This window comes from Platichthys flesus, chromosome 19 (assembly GCF_949316205.1).
Source record: "Platichthys flesus chromosome 19, fPlaFle2.1, whole genome shotgun sequence".
NCBI lineage: Eukaryota > Metazoa > Chordata > Actinopteri > Pleuronectiformes > Pleuronectidae > Platichthys > Platichthys flesus.
Genome location: NC_084963.1, coordinates 8,024,986 through 8,043,702, shown reverse-complemented (window position 1 = coordinate 8,043,702; position 18,717 = coordinate 8,024,986). Strand labels below are relative to the sequence as shown.

At 43.0% G+C, this 18,717-nt stretch overlaps 2 protein-coding genes across 2 annotated transcripts; both read left to right on the top strand.

Annotated features, from left to right (window-relative positions):
- Positions 1 to 3,605: 3,605 nt before the first annotated feature.
- nfkbil1 (nuclear factor of kappa light polypeptide gene enhancer in B-cells inhibitor-like 1) lies at positions 3,606 to 5,683 on the top strand. Its single transcript, XM_062412194.1, has 4 exons — positions 3,606 to 3,956; positions 4,043 to 4,155; positions 4,657 to 4,768; positions 4,858 to 5,683. The coding sequence occupies exons 1-4, from the start codon at positions 3,683 to 3,685 to the stop codon at positions 5,445 to 5,447; spliced, it is 1,089 nt and encodes a 362-aa protein (XP_062268178.1). The 5' UTR covers positions 3,606 to 3,682; the 3' UTR covers positions 5,448 to 5,683.
- A 1,169-nt stretch (positions 5,684 to 6,852) lies between these two features.
- Positions 6,853 to 18,003, top strand: atp6v0a2a (ATPase H+ transporting V0 subunit a2a). The gene is made up of 20 exons (XM_062413507.1): positions 6,853 to 7,501; positions 8,154 to 8,232; positions 8,451 to 8,548; positions 9,709 to 9,846; positions 10,135 to 10,232; positions 10,321 to 10,447; positions 11,208 to 11,290; positions 11,383 to 11,476; positions 11,579 to 11,791; positions 12,034 to 12,184; positions 12,284 to 12,423; positions 12,523 to 12,680; positions 12,779 to 12,869; positions 12,965 to 13,083; positions 14,555 to 14,765; positions 14,860 to 14,979; positions 15,077 to 15,193; positions 15,816 to 15,933; positions 16,145 to 16,316; positions 16,726 to 18,003. Exons 1-20 carry the CDS (start codon positions 7,391 to 7,393, stop codon positions 16,826 to 16,828), a joined length of 2,541 nt encoding a protein of 846 aa, XP_062269491.1. The 5' UTR covers positions 6,853 to 7,390; the 3' UTR covers positions 16,829 to 18,003.
- The last annotated feature ends 714 nt before the right edge of the window (positions 18,004 to 18,717 follow it).

Sequence of the window (18,717 nt, the reverse complement as noted above, 5' to 3'; positions counted from 1 at the left end):
GCCCACACTTTTTTTGCCTTTATCCATTTTAGTCCATTAGGGTATTTAAAGATGTACAAATCATACTAGTATAACTTAATTAGTAATTTTACAGAACCAGATAAAATTATTATTTTGTTTTCTTTTTCCATTTTCCATTTTCCAACTGACCCTTCAGGTTTGGATGAACTTGAAACACTCTGTGCCTCCAGACATTCAGTCAACAAGGAGACAATGAAAAAGGTGAAACCCCAACTCTCCACTGGACAGGGACATGATGTAACTCAATTAAACGACAGATAGACGTAAGAAGGGAGAGTTTCTATAGGAGGGGCCCACCTTAACCCATTCATTGTCATATCAATGGTTGACAAATAGCTCGTGTCTTTGTGTTATTGTAAATCCCCGCTTGCAGCCAGGCGTTGCTTCTGTTAGAAGCACCAGTCGACATGTAATAAATTGAAAACCCAATAAACCAGGTCAAGCAGAAAATAGACAGAGGAAGTCGGAACACGTTTCTCCCCTTTCCTAACAATGGAGGCTGGATAAACGCAGCCAGCAGACCGGAGCTTGAGCCTGGTCTGACCGCAGCGTGGTAGGATGAGATGCTGACCCCTGGAGCGTCTTGGAGGACCCCAGGCTTCCTGCTGCCTGGTCCTTCTGCGCTCCTCCCTGCAGAGTCCCAGGAGGACGACAAGACCTCACAGACAGGAAAGAAGTCTGCAGGCCAGGCAGGAAAGACAAAGGGAGGGTGGGCAAGGTAGAGGTTCCTGGTCGGGGAAATCCTGTCTTTCAGAGGCATCTCCCTCCTTTTAGGGCCCTCTGCAAGAGATGCATGCTCCACGTGAGGTCTTGGAGGACATGGCTACTTGCTTTAGAAACTCTTCTGCATTGAGTCGGTGAGGAATCAGTCAGAATCATGTTTGAGCTGAAGAGATTCCATAAATAAGACAAAAAAGTGGAAAAACAGTGGCAGACATGCAACTCATGCAAATCACCTGAAATGACAAATGAGACATCTCTCTCTCTTTCCCTCATCCCTCTGTTCTCTTTATCTGTCGTTTCACAGAAGACGGACATCGTTAGTAGAGACACGTCGTTTCCGAAAGCAAAAAAAAAAGAGCGGATGTGCCCCAGCTTTGGGAGACTCCGGATCTTGGTTTATGTGAGACTCGGACTTGATCATCCTCTTCACAGTGCACAGTGCATCCCTTCATTCCCTCCTCTATCCTCTCTATTGTGCATCCCTTCGCTCGCTCAGGCCTAAATGGGCGCCCTGTCCACTGCAGCAGGACCGAGCCAGTTCAGAGGCTCAGCTGCACTGATGTAGGCATCACAGGTAAAGAACGCTGCCGACACAAGCAAGCAAGAAATCACTGTGTGCATCCTTCTTAAGGACATCACCAAGAAATGCTCTGAGGTACAGTTTTCACTGGAAAGCACAGCACAGAGGAGTATGTTGTATCTAAGTCATGTTCCAACTGTCTTCTGCAATTGCGCTGTGTGTGTGTTAGTATGTGTATGTGTGTGTGAGTCAGTTCATCTAAACATGTATGTCTCATATTAAAATGTCTGCTCTGAGGATTGGGGCTCAATTGAAGCGAAGTGTATCAAATCAAATCTTGAATTCTTTAATCTTTCAAAGATCTTATAATAATTTGTATCGGACATTATTCTATTCCCTAAAAATGTTAAATAAATTCTTAAAATTCTATTTGAAAAATGGGTGCCACAAACATTTGGAATTGTTGCTTTAAATTTTGAATGACATGTTTCTAGAATATCTAAATAGTTGACGGGTAATTTTCTGTTGGTCGACTTATCAATTAATTTAATAAAAGCTAATTTCCCCCTGCTACTTAGTCTATAAGGTTTTTATATTGTGTTTTATTTACATTGTATATATTGGTGTATTTTCGTCCTGCACTGATTGTTGGTTGTATATCAAATTGCCCTTGAAGGATAATACAGATTTTCTTTTATGGACAACTTTAGTTAATCACAAGCTGCACAAACCAAGCAAGAGCAGCAGAAGAACCCAGCAGCCAGCAGGGGGCAGCCTCAGGACATCACATCGATACAAAGAGCATCAGACTGCTTGTTGTTGTTGTAGACAGTAGTTACTCCTTAGTTGATGGGAACAATATGTAATTTATTTATTGATCACTGAATATAAACCACAAGGTTTTGCATGAATTCCCTGAATTATATTAGATTAAATGTGTCCCAAACTGTGATTCTTGTAAGGCGTCAGAAGCCAAGGTTGGAAACTACATGGTTATTCTCTAACATGTTAAAGTATGTAAAATCATCATGTAGCTAAAATCCAAAAATCACAAAGTAACTTTTAAGTAAGGCTGTCAAATATATGTAGTAAAGTAGAAAATACAATGATTTACTCTGAAGCGTGTATAAAAAGCAGCAGAGAATGACACAGACACACACACACAATAATTTCCATCTTCTTAAGATGCTTAGTTCCTTACGGGAATGAGCAGGCGGTGTGACCTAGTTGGTAGAGTTGTCTTGGTCTAACAAGAAGGTCGCTGGTTCAATCTCGGGATTATTAAAAGACGGACTGTGCATATGAAATCAATTTTCTGGAGAGTTGAAATTGGCCATGCAACATCAGAGAAGTATCTGTGTAAGTTCACTATTTTCAATTGTGAAAGAAAATAGAAGTAAGTGAACGATATAAAAGTACTTGTTTCAAATAAGGAAACGTATCCCGGTGGGTTATAAGTTTATTCAAAGTCCAAATGTGCATCTGCATTAATGTTTTTCTTCATTCCTCCTGCAGGCAGATTAACAGATGTGTCCCTGTGCAGACACACTTTTAAGATAAGACAAGATGATCCTTCATCTTGTCTTATTTTAAGACGGGGGGGGGGGGGGATCTGCAATTTTAGAGCAGCAAGTGACATTAAGTGTTAGTAAATATAGTAAATGTAGAAAAATATGAACGGTATGAAACCTAATATACACTGTAAAAACAAGAAAAACATTTGCAGTGGATAGATTGCACATGAACCATTGTATTGCACAGACAGAACAAATATTGCAACAATCATTACAAATCATAAAGTAGTTTGTGAAGAAATATTATAACTGGAACTTTAAAATGTATGATCAAATAGAGGACATTACAAAAAAGCGGTTTGGATGATTTAGAGATAAACAGACGTAGCTTTACTTGACAGGAGGGGTGTTGACATGAGGCCGAGGCCCAGAAAACCACAGCGAGCATGGAGGGCTGATGAATACTGAGCTATTAGTCATGAAGAATGTGTCAACGCGGTCATTAAAGTAGGAAAAACCTCTGTGTGGTGCCAAACGCTTCAGTTTTCAGCATACCAAGAACTCAGAGGCAGAACAGAAGGGCTTTGTTTTCCTATATTACAGAGGGGGAGAGAGTAAAAGTTTGATCTCACAGCATCCTGACCAGCTTCTGTTTGTTTTTCACTCTGCTAACTGCCATGAAACACACGTTTATTTTATCAATGTATTTCTGCTTTAGAAATAGGTCAATACTGACATCTAGTGCCCGCACCGGAACCTTGTCGTCCCCGGAACCTTTGCGACCGAGCCGTTGCTGGCGTCGGAGTTATTTCACAGACAACCCGGAAGTTAAACGGCCATTTGAAGCTAGCATATTCAAGCTCAATCATAAAAATAACAATAACAACAATCGGTTTTCTGCAGCATGGTGTCCAGCCAGCAGAAGCGGGTGTGGAGGTACGTGGAGGAGGGAAGTCTACCCAAGCTGAAGTCGTACCTGAGGAAGCACCGGGACCTGGAGGTGAACTTCTCCCAAGGCAAGAGGCAGAGGAGCCCGCTGCACCTCGCCTGCTGCCGGCGAGACGACGCCGTGCTGCGGCTGCTGCTGGAGCACGGAGCCGATGTCCTCCAGAAGGACCATAAAGGAGACACGACGCTGCACACCGCGGCCAACATGGCCCTCAAACACGGGAAGACAGGTGAGCGTGACAGGGGGAGGCTGGTGTAGAATTTACATTTTATTGGTTGTTGTATTCATATTTATTCTGTGATTTTTTTCTCTCAGCGTACGATGACCTGGTTGTGCCCCTGAAGCAGAGCTGTCCTGAGGCCATGACTGTCCCGAACCGGGCTGGAGTCACACCCGAGGACCTGCTGGGTTTCATGAGACACCCAGAGGTAAAAAGGAGATTCAAGCTCTCGCTATAAACTGTAGGGCTGCTACTAACAATCAGATATATAAGAATATGATGTAAAATACCAACTACTAGCTTTCCCCCCACAAAGATACTACAACACTTAAAGTCACAGTTGGTTTAACATAGCACATCATCACACTGGAGAGGCCTGACTGTTTGAAATGGAGTTTTGTCAGCAGCAGAAGTGCCAATGATACTTTCTGTTTGGCTTTATTTTGACAAATTATCATTGTCTGATAGGGTCCGGGCTGATGGACGATGTCTGTCTGCCATCGTTCATCGAAGAGGTCTTCAAATGTTTAGGTTTAACAAACTCAACAGTATTTAACACAGAGAAACTCAGCAAATGGCGATTATTGAATCATTGGTAAACTTTGTGCATTTTTCTTAAGCATACTTAGTTAGCAGAACACAGTTAGGTCTGTGGTGGTTGTGCGTGTTGGATCATATTTTTTACCTCTTGTCTTTATGTTCTTCACAGAGGGCAGTGAACCCGAGTCGTCCACCTGAAGCAGACCCTGAGAAGGAGTGGCAGGAGAAGCTGTTTGGTGAATGTGAAGATGAGTTCTCTGAAATGTTTGGAGTATACGACGGTAAAGCTCAGTCTCCTTCTTCGATGTTTCATCCTATACATCAACTTTCTCCACTTGATGATAACAGTGCTGCTGTATTTCTTTCACAGCTGATGATTTTCTTCCTGTTGATGAAGACGAGGAAGATTTTGGGGACTGGGCCAGTCGTATTAGGAGAGAATATTTCGATAAAAAGAATGCCGAAGCTCAAAGACTGGCAGCGTTGTCTTCAGGATGGAAAAGAAAGAAGAGTAAAGAAGATAAAGAGCAGGAGGAGCGAAGCTACAAGGAGCTGCATGAGAAGCTGCAGAGGGAACATGAAGAGTATCTGGCTCGAGCAGCACGTAAAGAGGAAGAGACTCGTCAGGGCAAGAAGCGCAGGTACGACGAGAAGTGTGCAGCTACTTTCCAGACCGGCTCCTCAGAGAGCAGCACAAAGCTGAGCTACAGTGACATCCCCTGGCCAGCTCCCAAAGGTACAGTGCAGGAGATGGTGGACCTCATGCTGCACGGTGTGGACCGCAAGGACGTGCCGGTGTTTCGTAAAATGCTCAAGAAGCAGCAGACGCTGTGGCATCCGGACAGATTTGCTCAGAGATGTGAGGCGCGGTTAGAGGAGAAGGACAAGAAGAGGATCCTGGACACAGTCACAGCTCTGTCACAGGAGCTCAACAGACTGGCTCAGAGTCTGAGGGCTTAAACCCACTGTAGAATTCACACAAATGGAAATGTGTGAATGTAAAACCTACAAACAAACTATATTCAAAGTTACGAACGAATGGCAATGATTTGCATACAGTCTCCACAGCAGTTTGTCTGCTGCACATGTGGTGACCACATCAGCTGGTCTCACCAGTGTCAGTATTTCTGTGTATCTGGTCCCATTTTACACATCGTTCTATGTTGACCTATTAAACGCCATCCGTCCATTATTTATACCGCCTGTACTATGAGCATTGTGTGTGTGTGGGCCTGTGGGGAGGGGGGGCTGGAGCAAATCCTAGCTGAGGGTTGCTTTGGTTAAAAGCATCTGTTAAACCAATGTAAAGAGAACTGATTGTTGCACTTATAAAACAGAGTGAAACACTGAATCGAACACTGATCAGGGGCATGGGTTTTTAAATGCAGCTCAATCAATAATATTCAAATTTCTCGAGTAATTTGTGTCGAGTCGTATATTTTTGCTCTCAAAGCACACAAGTGTGTTGTCCGTCTCACCAAGAAGACGCTCATTCATGTGAAATACGTCTTTATGAAAACATCTAGTAATAATTATTTAGGAGAATATTTAGTGTTAAACTGCTAAAATGATCAAATCACCACCAGCAGCTTAAATAAAGGATTTCTCACACAAAGAGGGGCAGATGGTCGGGCTGCTTTCAATGATGGAACAGAATAAAAAGATGCGCGGGTTGCCAGGTTTGGGTACAAAACCCCCTTTTAAACAGAAACAACACATTGTGGAGACAAAGGGACTGAACCAACTTGTTTACTGGGAAGATGAATACAAAATATTACCACTTAACACACAGTAGAGCGATTTCATTGATTTTGAAGTAAAACATATCATGTAGTGTTTTATTTATTTATTTAAGACGTTTTATATATATACATATAGGGTAATATTATAATTTTCAAAGAATGCCAAAACAATTCTTTTTAAATTTGCGTTATAATACTGATTTAGGAGTCAGTCTTTAAAATGAATATAATGTATAAATTATATTTATTATACATGTTAAGATGTGTCGTTATTTGTGATTGTTGATATTGTATCTTCAACTGTCTCTGTCTCACACAGACTTTGGTTTGAGCTGCAAAACATCAAGAGATTAAATAAACCGTGCCATACTGAATTACAACAAATAGCATGTTTTTTGTACAGATTATTGTTATTACTAGTGCTTGTATAGTATCATTATTATTGCTATAATTGTTATTGGTAGTAGTATAATAACAGTTATTATTTGTAGAAGTATGATTACAATGGTTGTCTGTGAATGCCACGTCCACTCTCGGGTTATTTCGCGGGATGCGACCAGACCTGGCAACCCCGGAGACGCAATCCGTGTCAATTGCCGGGCGACGCAGCTCCGAGCAGAGGCCGGAGCCTGAGTGTGTCCGCCGCTTCTCTCCCTGAACGCGTCCGGCCTCTTTGGTCCGGTGGACGCTTTGAGTCGGAGTGAAGCCTGTTGCCTGCGGCTCGTCTCTCTGTGTCGTCGTCGTCGTCGCGTGTGTGTGTGTGTGCGTGCTTGTGCGTGTTTCTGCGCCCTGATGACAGGTGTTCCCGGGGAAGAGGAGCGCGCGGGATGACGCCTGTCGCTGCGGTCGCTCGACGCAGAAGGTGCATCAGGGAGGTTTCTGCCTTTGTTTTCGTATTGTTTTGGCCGTAGACACCGAGAGGCGCAGAAGAAGAACCAAACAAACACAGAGCGAGGACACGTTCCCTCCCGAGAAGCGTCAATAACGATGGAGAATAATAATTAATCCCTCGGGGGCCAGGTTAATTGGTTAAGGGGGTTTTACGCGACTAAGCGCAGACTCGTTGAATTCGTGATGCCCTACATCGCTTCGCAGTGAGCGGCTGCGGGTTGTCTGGTTTTATTCTAAGGAGCGGAGCGGACCGTCTGGCTCAGAATAAAGATGGTGTTCCGGAGTGAGGAGATGTGTCTGGCGCAACTGTTCCTGCAGTCCGGCTCTGAATATAACTGCATCAGTGAGCTGGGAGAACTGGGACTGGTCGAGTTCCGAGATGTGAGTATAGATACACGAGGAGGAGGAGGATGAAGAGGCGGATGCAGACACACTCTAATCCCTGACAGCTCGAACAATTTGATTAATTACATGTTGACAACATTATAAATTAATTTTACCCCACCATTTATCTTCCCACTGACTATCTATCTATCTATCTATCTATCTATCTATGTCTGAAAACATTTTACTATCTATCTATCTACCTATCTATTTATGTCTCTATGCATTTGTCTATCTATCTATCTATCTATCTATGTCTGAAAACATTTGTCTATCTATCTATCTATCTATCTATCTATCTATCTATCTATCTATCTATCTATGTCTGTATGCATCTATCCATCTATCTATCTATCTATCTATCTATCTATGTCTGTATGCATCTATCTATCTATCTATCTATCTATCTATCTATCTATCTGTCTGTCTGTCTATAAATCTATAAATGTATATATCTATAACATCTGTGCAGATAACTGGTTTAAATTTGTACTTATTGTGTGATGAGGTATTTGTACATGAAAACAGTTTTTTTAAAGTATTTAAGCAACATTTTCATATTGTATGTAACCAGTAGAAGACTATTTATCGATGCACGTCAATCGACTGATGCGCCACCACCTGACCTGTGATGCTCCTCTGGTTTCAGCTCAACCCGAGTGTCAGCTCGTTCCAGCGGCGCTTCGTCAGCGAAATCAAGAGATGCGATGAGATGGAGAGGATTCTGGGTAAGAGAGCGGAGCACCTGGGCTGGTTCCTCTGCATGCAGCCTGAGCGTATAAATCCACCCCCACAGCTGATCATATATAGCAGGCAGCTCGAGGCCCTTTGTGTGCTGCAGAACGCTCCCCCGGAGAATTAAGATTTCACAGCCAGCTCTGACACTTCGGCGATCGAGTAATTACCACGAAAACAAACCATCACATCAGCGTGTTTCTGTCGACAGGTTATCTGCTGAGGGAAATCCAGAAGGCTCATATAGCCGTTCCAGAGGAGGATGAGGGTCCACTGGCTCCCCCTCCCAGACAAGTCCTGGAGATCATGGTAAGTTTCCTTTATACCTGATTTCCCCATTCGAGCACCCACGTCACATTACATATAGTTGAGTACGTTTATACACACACCAGGTTCTTCAATGTCTGTACACATTCTTAATGAATCCTGGCTGGAAATCTCATCTAATTCCCAGTGGGATCAGGAGGTCACCCAGCGTGTTTGTGATCTCTGTACAGACGGATTCACCTCAGCAGCTGAAAGCCCACTTTAGTTTTTGGCTGCCTGACTCTGCTGCTTTCAGCTTCTCCATGTAATCATCAGTAATGGAAGATGACGACAGACAATAAAAGTGATCATCTGCATCACTGCGTTGGCAGACTTTCACCTTTATCATCTTCTTTTTAATGCTTTATGGTGATGATGATGAACGGCTACATAACACAAGTTTAGAATCTTTCTGTCTGAGAATGACCTGAAACTTAAGATGAGTTTTTACATTTCACTTGAGGGCTTATCCAGGTTTCTGAAAAGTTGGATGCTCCCCAAAACCGATTCAAATACAGTATATTATATAATAAGGCCAATAGTGTGACTTTAAATGTACTGATGCTCCGGTATTACACTTTACAAAAATAAAGTAAAATATAATCGTAAGTTTGCATGTTATCTGCATTGGTTATTCTGTAAAATTAAAGGATTCATATAGGCAAACATAAACGCAGATGTCTCTGAAAGGCTCATACATCGGTTGGGCTTAAGTTATCATTATTCAGTTATTTATTTTGACCTTTATATTGTATTGCATTTACCAAAATATATTAACACGCACTCACACACATGTAATCACACACTACACAGTACACAAATACATGTGCTTACACACATATAAAGAGACAACACACATATAAAGAGACAATTCCTTATATGAATTTAAAGTGTTGCTGCAGCTGCAGAATTACTCAATCTCTTGTGACCAGTGGAATATAACTGCTAATTGTAACTAATGTTAACAAACCTGGGTAAGTGTTTGTGTACAAAGACATTACTGAGACATGTATCTGCTGTCATGACTCATTCTCTCTTCTGCCAATATCTACAACCACTTTGCACTTTAGCGACATTGGTAAACAGTTGTTTCCGTGATTGTCATGACCCCGGTGGCCGCTGCTCACCAGATTTGACACAGTCTTGATTTATGGGATGTTCAGGAGCAGCTCCAGCGGCTGGAGATGGAGCTCAGCGAGGTGGCGAAGAACAAGGAGAAGCTGCAGCGGAACCTCCTGGAGCTCACCGAGTACACGCACATGCTGAAGATCACGCGGACCTTCGTCCACAGCCGCTCCAGAGTGAGTGTCTTTGTGCTTGTGTCTCATTCCAAGGGCCTCCCTTCACCGCGACAGCAGCATCCTGCTCTCTCGTTGCTGACGTGTCTTGTTTCCCTTGGTGACGGAGGTAGAGGTAGCGTTGACTTTAATTGATGACGCGGCCGCTCTGCAGCCGTTAGGAGCAGCACCTGACTCACCCAGGCTGCAGCGAATAAAAGAGCATCAGTGACGAGAGGGGTTTGAGTAAATAAACATAAAAGCTGTTACTGTAAGCTGTCATCAACGAAACATGTTCCTTCTCATAATCAGCACGAGGCTATTGGTCCCCAGTATGAAGAATTCCCCACTATGGAGACCGACTCGGTGGGTGGATGCACCGGTATGCAAAGACTCGGAGCCAAGCTGGGGTGAGCTGCAGCACGTCATCGTCTGAACGCTGCCGTTATCGGAGAGAAACGAGCCTCGATCCTAATCTGACTCTCTTCCTGTCCGCAGGTTTGTGTCGGGTCTCATCCAGCGGGTGAAGGTCGAGGCCTTCGAGCGCATGTTGTGGAGAGTGTGTAAAGGTTACACCATCCTCAGCTACGCAGAGTTGGATGAGAACCTCACCGATCTTGACACGGTGAGTTGCGCACTAACGTCCCCGTTCAGACCTGGTACTAACATCCGTCCTGAGAGATCTGTTCACAGGTGTAAAGGTTCACACCAGGTATGGAGGATGGATGTTAATACCAAGGCTGAAAGGGGTCAACCTTACAACCTGTGTCCCAAATCAGAGGAAGCATCCTTCAGAGGACTCTGTCTTTTACTCGATCTACGAGGACATGGCCCCCGTAGACCGAGTAGTCTCTGAAAGGCTGGTCTCTATGTGGGATTTCCTATTTGCATCGCAGCTCTTACCAGTGCATCGTCAGCTCTTTAGAGCAGCCGCACCTACTGCATACAGCGTAGTTTGTTCATTAGCTGTGTCATTGGCACGTAATGAATCCTGGGATAGGTTGGGCCCAAGAGGGATCCATCCGTTAGATTCCCTTTGTTCTTCGGGAAGGGAAGGACACATTTGAAGGTGCCTTTCAAAACGTGACAGCCTAGTTGTGCCGCTGTGATGCAATCGGTCCACAAATGCAGCCTCCGAAGGATGCAGCCCCTGAATCGGGGCGCAGCTTTCCTGTTTATCCAAAATGTAACTTAAGTAATGAAGAGTTGAAACCAAGTTTTCAAGGCTCATTATTAGGAGTTTATTTATCAAAATGTATATGAAAATCTAGTGATTTAAATAAGTGATATACAACCAAATTTGTCAGCATAAAATAATTAATTTTCATCTCTTCATAGCTTTTTCAATAGTTTAATAATATCTTGTCTTTTCTGTGTTGTTTCAGGGTGAGATAAGCAAAAGTGTCGTGTTTCTCATCTCTTTCTGGGGAGACCAGATCGGACAGAAAGTTCAAAAGATCTGCGACTGGTAAGAACGCCATCATCACACTGTTGAATGTTTAAATACCTGATGTCTTCGGCTTCATTATTACCACTCACCTCCGTCTTTGTTGTCCTCAGTTACCACTGCCACCTCTATCCACACCCTGAGAACGATGAGGAGCGGGCAGATGTGCTGGACAGTTTAAAGACACGCATCCAGGACCTTAACAATGTAGGATACACACAAACACACAGCAGCATCAAAGCCTCAGATCCAAACAGGAATATGTGTCATGTCCACACACAGAGAGTTAATACGTGGTGCTTCCTCCAGGTGCTGCACCGCACTGAGGACTACTTGAGGCAGGTTCTGCAGAAGGCGTCAGAGTCGGTCTACACCTGGGTGGTGCAGGTGAAAAAGATGAAGGCCATCTACCACATCCTTAACATCTGCAGCTTCGACGTCACCAACAAGTGTCTGATCGCTGAAGTGTGGTGTCCCGTCAGTGACCTGGCGAACCTGCGGGGGGCGCTAGAAGAGGGAGCGGTGAGTGAAACATATGGCACACAGCCTCCTTAAAGTGATAGTTCATCCGAAAATGAAAATTCACTCATTATCTACTCACCATTGTGTCGATGGAGAGGTGGGTGAGTCCACTTTTGGGGTTTCGACCCTGAGTATCGATACTAGCTGATGTAGTGATGCTAGCAGAAGTAATGGTGCTAGCAGAGCTTACTCACACACTTCCATTCTCACACACGTACTGTATCTGTGTTTTTCCTCATCAGAGAAAAGGTGATGCCACCGTACCATCCTTTGTGAACCGCATCCCGAGCAGCGACCCTCCACCGACCATGTTAAGAACCAACAAGTTCACAACTGGGTTTCAGAGCATTGTGGAGGCTTATGGGGTGGGGGACTATCGCGAGGTAAGCCCAGGTAAGAGCTCCTGCTAGGTCTTTTAAAAGAACAGGGAAGTTTCTCTTCATATGAGAAGCTCTGAGTCGGTGCACTGAGCGTGTGTCTCTTTATCCGCAGCTCCCTTCACCATCATCACGTTCCCCTTCCTGTTCGCCGTGATGTTCGGTGACCTTGGACACGGGATGGTAATGAGCCTCTTTGCCTTGTGGATGGTGCTGACGGAGAAAAAGCAGAAGAAGAAACGCTCCAACAACGAGGTGGGTGGGGGGGGAGGGCGAGTCTTCCTCTCATCCATAATGCAGAGGTGGTGTTATTGTGAATCGTCTTTGGCTGATACATGTGTTTGTCGCTGCCAGATCTGGACGACGTTCTTCAACGGGCGTTACATCATCCTGATGATGGGGCTTTTCTCCATCTACACCGGGCTCATTTACAACGACTGCTTCTCCAAGTCTCTCAACATATTCGGCTCCGGCTGGAGTGTGAAGGCTATGTTCACAAATCAGCAGTGGACGTAAGTTGTCAATATACGAATACAAACAATCACAATCATGATTCTTTGGTGCTTTATTTCAATTCATTACAAGTGACACAAAATGTCTTCCCTTACAGAAACAAGACGCTCCGAACAAACGCCTTGCTCACGTTGGACCCAAACGTCAGTGGTGTGTTCGTTGGACCGTATCCATTTGGAATTGATCCTGTGAGTAAATTCACTTAAACAGAAAAGACAGAATATAACTGACCTCACTGTCGTATCATTATCACTGCAATGTTTTATTTTGAATGTTTAATCAGATATGGAACATGGCGGTGAACCGACTGTCCTTCCTCAACTCGTACAAGATGAAGATGTCCGTTGTCATCGGGGTCATCCACATGAGCTTTGGAGTGGTGCTGAGTGTCTTCAATCACTTGTGAGTGCCTCCAGAATCTGTGTCAGTCATTTTTCCATCACCTTCACAACTAACTTATATATTTATTTACGGAGCACTTTTCAAAATCTAAATTACAAAGTGCTTTACAAGGCCAGCAAAATAAAAGACAGGTCCTAAAACCATGTGCTAACCAAAAAAATAGCAGGAAACACAATATTTAAAGACAATATTCATTTAAAAGAACTCTAGAAGACATATAAATTCTTTTAAATAAAATTTTGTAAGTAAAATTCAATAAATATAATTAAATTCCGGTATAATCAGGAAAGGCTCTCTGATAGCAGTTTATTTTAAGAAGGGATTTAAAAGAGGTCACAGACTCAGCTGACCTCATTTCCTCAGGTAGATCGTTCCAGAGTCTTCATTCAACAAACTCTGTCCCCTTTAGTCACACCACAAAGGAAAGGATGGGTTTTATTTTGAAAGAGTGACGGAAAACAAACAGTAATTTGATGTGGCTGTCACTGAAATTCTCTCCACGGCTATTATAATGATTGTTGATTTGTGTTTTTACCTCAAATCAGAAATATATTAAATTCAACAGGGGTTTCTGTAAAATTAAGAGAACACAAGGGGCAATAAATAGAGCTTGCTAAGCATTTTGTGTTGCTACAGCCTGTTAGTTCCCAGGAACCATTCCGCATATTCAGGTTCAAGATTAAAATTTGTGTTATTACTTTAAAAGGTGTGCATGCTCTAATGTACAGAAAATGCGCATCACTTTCCTCTTATGTCCGTTGCTGCAGCTCCTCTTATCGGCCTCCCCTCTCATATAACCTTGTTTTATCAGACTAGCTGCTTGACGTTCATATTGCAAATGTAGACTTCTACTGACAAGGAGTTTCTGTGTTTTCTCTGGCAGAGAGGAGCTTGCTTTGCCTTAGATTTCTGGGGCTTTTTAACATTGCAGAACTTTTAAAAATACACACTAGAGGAAAGAAAACCAACACACTAGAGGAAAGAAAAACAAACACATCAATGAGCCTCTCGGTTGCACTGGAGGTAACGCTCCTTTATCGCCGCGAACACAGGCCACAATAATTCATTTTGAATCATTCCCTCGTGCACCGTCCTGCAGCCAGAAATACTCACAAGTGCAGTGCACCAAATCCACGGCCGAAAATAGTCTCTGGCCACAGCGCTGTTAATATTCTCTGATTTGAGGAGTATAAAAAGTACAAACTGTTAAGAGCTGCAGTGCTGAGCTTTGTCCTTTGGAAGTTCTGTGTCTCAGCAGCGAATGTGGTATACTAACAATCATACACTAAAGATCAGGCTTTACAGTGTAATTTTGGCCTTGATGCAACACATGTCCATGACAATATTATCATCATCATCATCCTCATCCATTTCTGTTCATATATTAATACTTACTACGTCTGTACAATGTATTTTATTTTGAAAGGTCCAATCAATACACTGACCACTTTCCTATGTTCTCTCCCTCCAGGCACTTCCGACAGAAATTCAACATATATCTGCTGTTCCTGCCGGAGATGCTCTTCCTGCTCTGTCTCTTTGGCTACCTGGTCTTCATGATCATCTACAAGTGGTTGGCGTTCGGCGCCCGGGACTCCAGCCAGGCTCCCAGCATCCTCATCCACTTCATCAACATGTTCGTCATGCAGGGGAATGATATCGCTCCTCTCTTCCCAGGACAGGTGAGTGTGTGTTTACTGTTTCCTCTTAAATGATTGTGTTTATCACTATTTTAATCCTTCTTAATGTTTATTGCTTGTTAACACGCCTCCACAGATCGGGCTGCAGATCTTCTTGGTTGTAGTAGCGATGCTGTCGGTTCCTGTGCTGCTGTTAGGAAAGCCTCTCTACTTGTACTGGCTGTATCGAGGAGGCAAAGGCCTGCGCAGACGCAGAGTGAGTCCAGCTAACTAAATCAACGTCGCAGTGTCATACGTCTTCCTCCTACTCGAGCCGTTTGTGGTTTTAATGAAAATCGGTTGTCACACCTCAGGGTTATGAGAGGGTGAGGCGTGTCAGTGAGGATGATAATTCCACAGCGCCAGCCTATGACGATGATGAAGAGGAGGGATTTGACGAAATCACCGGCAGAGAAGCTCTCCCCAAAGAGGTCAGAGATCCAGCATCCTCCTGTCCTCTCCGGTTGGATGTTACATTTCAAGCTGTTGTGTTGTGAATGGAACTCTGCATGTGACGTTATGAGGAGTGTGTGCTGTATGTGGGGTATTTGAACGGCTAATGGGGCGATGTGCTGTGGTTATGAAGATGAGGTTAGTGGTCGTAGAAGAGAGGAAACCCAAAGACTGTATATAAAGATGGACGACACGTCTCCACTTCCTCCCATTATTGAGAAATAAAGCCAAAATATATTATATTAATTACAAACACAACCATCATCCACCGATGACATCCTTTGGATCAAGAGTCTGGGCAGTATCGATCTGGGGATGGAGCCTCATTATTTAAGTTCCACAGATACTTGCCCTTGACCTATCAGAATAAATTATAGCAAATTAAAATCAAACTTACTAGAAAAGCCCTTGAACAAACATTGATTTGTACTTTTTGCATTTTAGTATGTTCGATGTCCCATCTGCTAACATGGAGGAGGTGGGGTTTATGACCTAGTGGCAGTCTTGTCGCCCATCTTTATATACAGTCTCTGAATCACCAAACAGTTCATTGTTATTCAAGTGTGGTGTCTTATGTGTTGTTGAAATATCTTTTCACAGTTTGACTTCGCAGATGTGCTCCTGCACCAGGCCATTCACACCATAGAGTACTGCCTGGGCTGCATTTCCAACACTGCATCCTACCTGCGTCTCTGGGCCCTCAGCTTGGCTCACGCCCGTAAGTGTTTTCTGTATACAAGCAACCAACAGCAGCGAAGACAATCTGCTTCCTGTTACCTCTGGCGCCCAGTATGTGTACACCATTTAAAAACAAATACATAGTATGGGTGTAGCCTTTGTTTCTACTGACTTGCATTTCTTTGCCTAAAACATGCTCGTATGTGTTTGTTGTGTGTCTTAATGGATTTTGTTTCTGTTGGTTTCCACAGAGCTGTCAGAGGTGTTGTGGTCCATGGTGATGCGTCTGGGTCTGAGGGTCACCACAAGACTCGGGGTCCTGTTCCTGGTGCCTGTGTTTGGCCTCTTTGCCGTGCTCACCGTGTCCATCCTGCTCGTCATGGAAGGCTTGTCGGCGTTCCTCCATGCTCTCCGCCTCCACTGGTGAGTCTCTGTGGTTACAACTGATCTGGATGTTTGCAATACATTTTTAGTTCAGTGATATAATATGAATACAGTGATATGAGACTAGGTATAAGCTGTGTCCTTCGGAACCACACTCCTTTGTGGGCCACGTAGACTGCGTCCTTCGAGCCGGCCCCTGAATTGGGACACAGCTATTGACCTTGTAGCTGTGTTTATATCTAAACTGATGTCTATAGTGTATGGTATTGAATGTGAGCCTCAGTGATTCCTAATTCTGTTATTCAGTTTTAACATATTGAGTTAAGAAGGTTAGATTTTGCTCATTTCCCATTGTCACCCACTTTATTCACTGTTCCTGTTTGCATTCACATTCCCCATCATTTACTGGGCCTCCATTAAATCGTACCTGCTTGCTTCCGTAACCCAGGGTGGAGTTTCAGAACAAATTCTACCACGGAACCGGCGTCAAGTTCATTCCCTTCGACTTCTCCCTCCTGCCGTCTGTGTTTGAGCAAGATGGCTTACTTTAAGAAAGAGAGGACTCCAAAGTGCTGGATACGAGTCAGGAGCAGACAATATCCACGGGACAGACGCTGGAAGCTGGAACAATTCACACTGTGACAACCAACCTGGGAGACGATGGAATTGAAACTCACTCTTGTAGCAACATTTTTCACCACGACAATTTTTAAAAATCGTATCGGCTGTGCTGACTGCCTTACTACTGTACCCAGCAGACCTCTGAGTATACAGAGGTTCAAAAAGTTTGTTCTGTCCTTTGAGTTCGAGGTGAGGCATCGCTCAGCATCACGTCTCACACCAGTTGGGTTTCAATTTGTAATATTTCATTTGCATCGTGCTGTGTAAAACTGGTTCTGTATTATTTGCAACATGGTATTTAAAATGAAGGGTTAGACGGTGAGATGCTAAGTTCAAGTATGTTACTGGAAACCATATCGAGCATCCTCATGTAGTGCCATAGATATATTTCTGATGAAGATGAAGATATGGGGATGTGGTGAAGGAAAAGCTGCGGGCATCAACATACAAAAAACACTAAAAACCATTACAACCCTTTTTGAGGCATATTGTCACAAAGCACTTTGCAGAAATGATTGTAAAATTTCAAGTTTTCACTAATGACTGTGATGATGCCAAATGAAAATAATCTGCTTCTTTACTTATTAATGCTTTTATTTAAATGGAGCCTCCCCTGTAACCGATACCAGATACTCCAGATTCAAGTCAAGAAGCCTTTGGTCTTTCTTTGGTGATATGGCTTATTATACTTGTTGAAGGTTATATATACAAGGTTTTTAATATGAAAATAGCAGTAAAGACATAAGGGAGTAATGGCTTCCTGAGCAGAGAATGAAATCTTTCACCCAAAGGCTCAGACACTGACAGGAACACCAACCTGAGCTGGATTGTTTGTTTGCTGGCTCTCTTGTATACAGGGTTAAGTTACTCATTTGTGCTTCTGCTTGTGTGTTAATCTGCTGGTTTCACGGGCCACTGCATCATTAGAACACAAAGGGAGTGCGACATCTACTGGCAGTGAATGTTGTATATATAACCTTTAATAATGATTATTATTCACTGTATTTATTTAAATTATCGTCTGTACAAGAGTCAAATATTTTACCATTTTGATGTGTTGTTTTGAGAAATGCAAAGCAAATAAAAGCATTCGTGTTCAATGCCATTTTATTAGCTTTCTCATTCTTTTATTTCAGAGGAAAGTTGTTTATTGATTAAAAACAATAAGAAATTACTTTTCAGCCACTGCTCCTGAGTGAGAGGTTCAGGGTTTAATCTTTCCTGTTGTGTAATCTGAACAACATCACTTGTGAGAAAACATGTCAGGGATCAATTTCAGCTTTTTAGAGAATTTGCACTCATTTAAAAATTGTAACACTGATTTCCAATCATTTGTTGTCAAATTCTTGTCACTCAAGCTTTCAGAAAATGACTATTTTATTTATCCCGGATATGAGCATAAACATTATAAGTGAAAATTAGGGTAAGTAACGTACATAGTACAAGTGGGCAACTACATCACAGTACTCAAGTTAATTTATTTTGTTACATACCACCACTGCTCATGTACGCATACAACCGAATATATACAACTTTAAGTAAGAAAATTGAACATATTAGAAATTACTTTACCTAAATAAAGCTTTGATGTTTTCCTCGGGAAATCTAGCGGGATACAAGTTGAAACTGGTATGAAAAAGAAAATACTGAGATACAAGTGCACGACTGCAGCACAGTACTTAATGCACTTAGTAACACACCACCACTGCTCATGGCCCTGTAATAGATATTGATGTTATGCATTTAAATAAAAAAAATTCCTCTTGCAATGATGCAGAAATTGCAGTAAATGCCATGTGACACACAGAGAGAGAGAGAG